Source organism: Cottoperca gobio, chromosome 15 (assembly GCF_900634415.1).
Source record: "Cottoperca gobio chromosome 15, fCotGob3.1, whole genome shotgun sequence".
NCBI classification, from domain to species: Eukaryota; Metazoa; Chordata; class Actinopteri; order Perciformes; family Bovichtidae; genus Cottoperca; species Cottoperca gobio.
The window spans coordinates 17,958,727-17,962,313 of NC_041369.1; the positions used below are offsets into that span (position 1 = coordinate 17,958,727).

At 35.7% G+C, this 3,587-nt stretch overlaps 1 protein-coding gene across 1 annotated transcript; it reads left to right on the forward strand.

The window, feature by feature from the left end:
• Window positions 1-581: 581 nt before the first annotated feature.
• Window positions 582-3,200, forward strand: LOC115019738 (zinc finger protein 37 homolog). The gene is made up of 2 exons (XM_029449287.1): window positions 582-933; window positions 1,073-3,200. Exons 1-2 carry the CDS (start codon window positions 762-764, stop codon window positions 2,020-2,022), a joined length of 1,122 nt encoding a protein of 373 aa, XP_029305147.1. The 5' UTR covers window positions 582-761; the 3' UTR covers window positions 2,023-3,200.
• Window positions 3,201-3,587: the final 387 nt, after the last annotated feature.

The following is a 3,587-nucleotide window of genomic DNA, read 5'->3' on the forward strand; positions in this document are numbered from 1 at the left end:
ATACATATATATATACATATGTATATATATATATATATATATATATATATATATATATACATATGTATATATATACATATATATACATATATGTATATATATATATATATATATATATATATATATATATATATATATATATATATACATACATATATATACAGTGTATATACAGTGTGTATATATATATATATATATATATATATATATATATACAGTATATATCTATATATATACAGTATATATATATATACATACATATATATACAGTATGTATAAATATGTATATATATATATATATATATATATATATATATATATATATATATATATGTACTGTATATATATGTATATATACATATATATATACGTATATATACATATATATACGTATATATACATATATATGTATATATACATATATATACATATATCTGAATACTTCTTTTTTTTTTGGTGATTTTATTTGTATTTTATATGTTTAAAAAATATATATTATTATATTTTTTTCATGTTGCCAAAATACTTAAATCCTTACTTTGTGATAATTACTTTGTACTGTGGTACTCTGTGCACGCGTTTCGTCATTATTGTCTGACGTCACAACGGCTCGCCGGAAGGATGTAGTTATTTTGCTTTCTTTGAACAACACAGTACAGGCACTGTTAGCGTTAGCTCAGCTCTCTGGATGTATGAAACTAGCAGGGAGACGATGTTGTAGTCGTTGCGTGGATGAATATTTGACTTATAGTTAAGCAACAATGTCTTCAGTTGAGTGTTTGAGAGAGTTTGTCAACAAGCGACTAAATGCTGCTGCTGAAGAAATATTCGGAGTTTTTCAAGAAGCTGTCGTCGAGTACGAGGCAGAGATCGATCGTCAGCGCAGACTGGTGGATGTCGTTTGGAAACCGGAAATAAAGTTACACAGGATAGGTGTGTAAAACGTAATAACACAAAACGGAGGAATTGTATGTATATTTAACCCCTTGTGTTTTAATAGATTACGTTACTGGTACTAATTTGCTCGCATGTCTGCAGTAGTATCCTATTCCTTTGTTCTCTGTCCCTCCAGAGCTCCCACAGCAACATGTCTGTAAGGAGGAGGAGGTTCTCTCTGACCAGCAGCTCTGTATTCAGGAGAGGAACTCCAGTCTGGACCAAGAGGACCCAGAGCCTCCACAGATTAAAGAGGAGCAGGAGGAACTCTGCACCAGTCAGGAGGGAGAGCAGCTTGTACTGAAGCAGGAGACTGATACCTGTATGTTGACTCCTACTGATGAGGAAAGTGACCACCAGCTCCTCTCTCACAACTCTCATGTAGCTGAGAGCCAAGATCAGAAAGGAGGCAAGCATGGAGACTCAGGCTCAACTAGAAATGCAGAGCCACATCAACAGAATCAACATCACAAAAGCATAAGTCACAGTAACAATGTAGATAACCCTAACCTGTCAGAGATGCACTGTGATACTCATACAGGCAAACAGCCTTTAAAATGTGACGCATGTGGAAAAGACTTTAAGTATAAATCATCACTAGAGATACATCTGAGAACCCACACAGGTGAGAAGCCATATTCTTGTAAAACATGTGGGAAAGGATTTCATAAGAAATCAAATTTGACCTATCATACAAGAATCCACACAGGTGAGAATCCATATTCTTGTAAAACATGTGGGAAAGGATTTAAACAGAAATCAGATTTGACCACTCATACAAGAACCCACACAGGTGAGAAGCCATATTCTTGTAAAACATGTGGGAAAAGATTTAATCATAAAAAAGGATTGACCGCTCATACAAGAATCCACACAGGTGAGAAACCATATTCTTGTAAAACATGTGGGAAAACATTTACTCACAATTTATCATTGACCTATCATACAAGAACCCACACAGGTGAAAAGCCATATTCTTGTAAAACATGTTGGAAAAAATTCCGGTCTAATGAGAATTTGAAAGCCCACATGAGAACGCACATGGGGGGAAAGCTACATCACTGCAGCAGAGGTTCCAGAGATTAAAGAGTAACAGGAGGAACTAAAATGAGTTTGACACTCCTGACTTCAGGGTTACACTCTGTAATAAGTGTTTGATCATACACTATTTCTACACACTACCTCAGCAATGAGGTCACTGAGGTTTTTTCTTTGTGAGAGGAAGATTGTCTGTTTTGGGTTATTGGATTGCAATGGGATAGTGCTTGATCACCTGAACGTGTAAATGTAGCAGAGATATGGATGGTGGGATGCTGGGCTTCAGAAGCTTGTGCGTAATGCATACTGGTACATGCAGGCAGTCCCTGCACGGCTCCGCGAGCAGGAGAACTCAGCTTTAGGATTCAGGGGGATCTATTGACAGAAATGGAATATAGTATTCATAACTATGTTTTCTTTCATCTATAATCACATGAAACTAAGAATCGTTGTGTTTTCATCAGATTAGAATGAGCCCTTCATATCTACATGAGGAGCGTGTCCACTTCCACTGAGACCCCCATGTTGCCTCTTTAGTATCCCAGAACAGACGAACCAAACTCTGGCTCTAGAAAAGGTCTTTTCCTGTTTTTACGTTACCGGAAGCCACTGTAGGTTCTCACAACACTTGGAAAAGGAGGTGGGCAGAGGAGTATTCAGTTAGTTGCACCTGCAACCTCACCGCTAGATGCCACTAAATCCTACACACTGGACCTTTCTAAGGGGACAGTTAATGTTGTAACTGACCATGATGAACAAACTGTTGACCAAGATGAATGTTACTGCATTGTATGCAACTTTTTAATTGAACAACGGTGACACTGAGCATGGGTGATTGTAGCAACACTGTTAATATCATTTGTTATACTGCTGCACATTGTTTGAAGACTGACTGTGACAGAACATATTGCTGTAAAGGCCAGAAGCTATAGAAGCTTAAAGAGAACGTATTCATATCACACATGTTTGTTACCAAGGTAGAATGGTGCATCACATTTTACGATTTGTAAATAATGAATGTGTGTATACATTGTCTTGAAGCAATTTCTTTCTAAATGCTGCAAACATATTGTGATTTTAAACATGTGTATACCAATCAAATGTTAATGTTCATTAATATTTTCTTATTTGTTTTTTCAGTTTTAATTCTTTTCGTAAATGCATTTGTATGAACATGGAAATAATGTTATGTGTTGTATTTCATGCCAAGTAATTACAATAAATGTATTTACTTCCCTTAAATATCACCTTTATATCTCTCGCCTAATTTCTATTTCAGTTATTTTATACATAGAAATACACAATCAAAGAAGTTACAAGTACACTGGCTGCATATTTATGAACAGATAAATGAGCTAACATGTTAATTCAGCTTCACCAGCAACAGCATGCTGATGGACCAGCATCAGTAATGGGAACTAGCTGGTAGACCAGCACCGCTGGTTGAGAGAGGCTTTCTAGCCCTCTCAGAGAGTAGATTGATTTAATACTTTTTATTCGAGAATGGGACGAGGGATGGGGATGAACTTTGACATTTTTTTATTATTTGGATGCAAACCTCCTTTGAAAAAAAACAACAAAGAAGAAGACATCCAAAATTACATCTGCAAACT

Excerpts from the sequence above, each read along its gene's own strand:
- LOC115019738 (XM_029449287.1), top strand. The coding sequence starts at position 762 with ATGTCTTCAGTTGAGTGTTTGAGAGAGTTTGTCAACAAGCGACTAAAT. Across the intron at positions 934-1,072 it reads AATAAAGTTACACAGGATAG|AGCTCCCACAGCAACATGTC; the intron begins GTGTGTAAAACG and ends CTGTCCCTCCAG.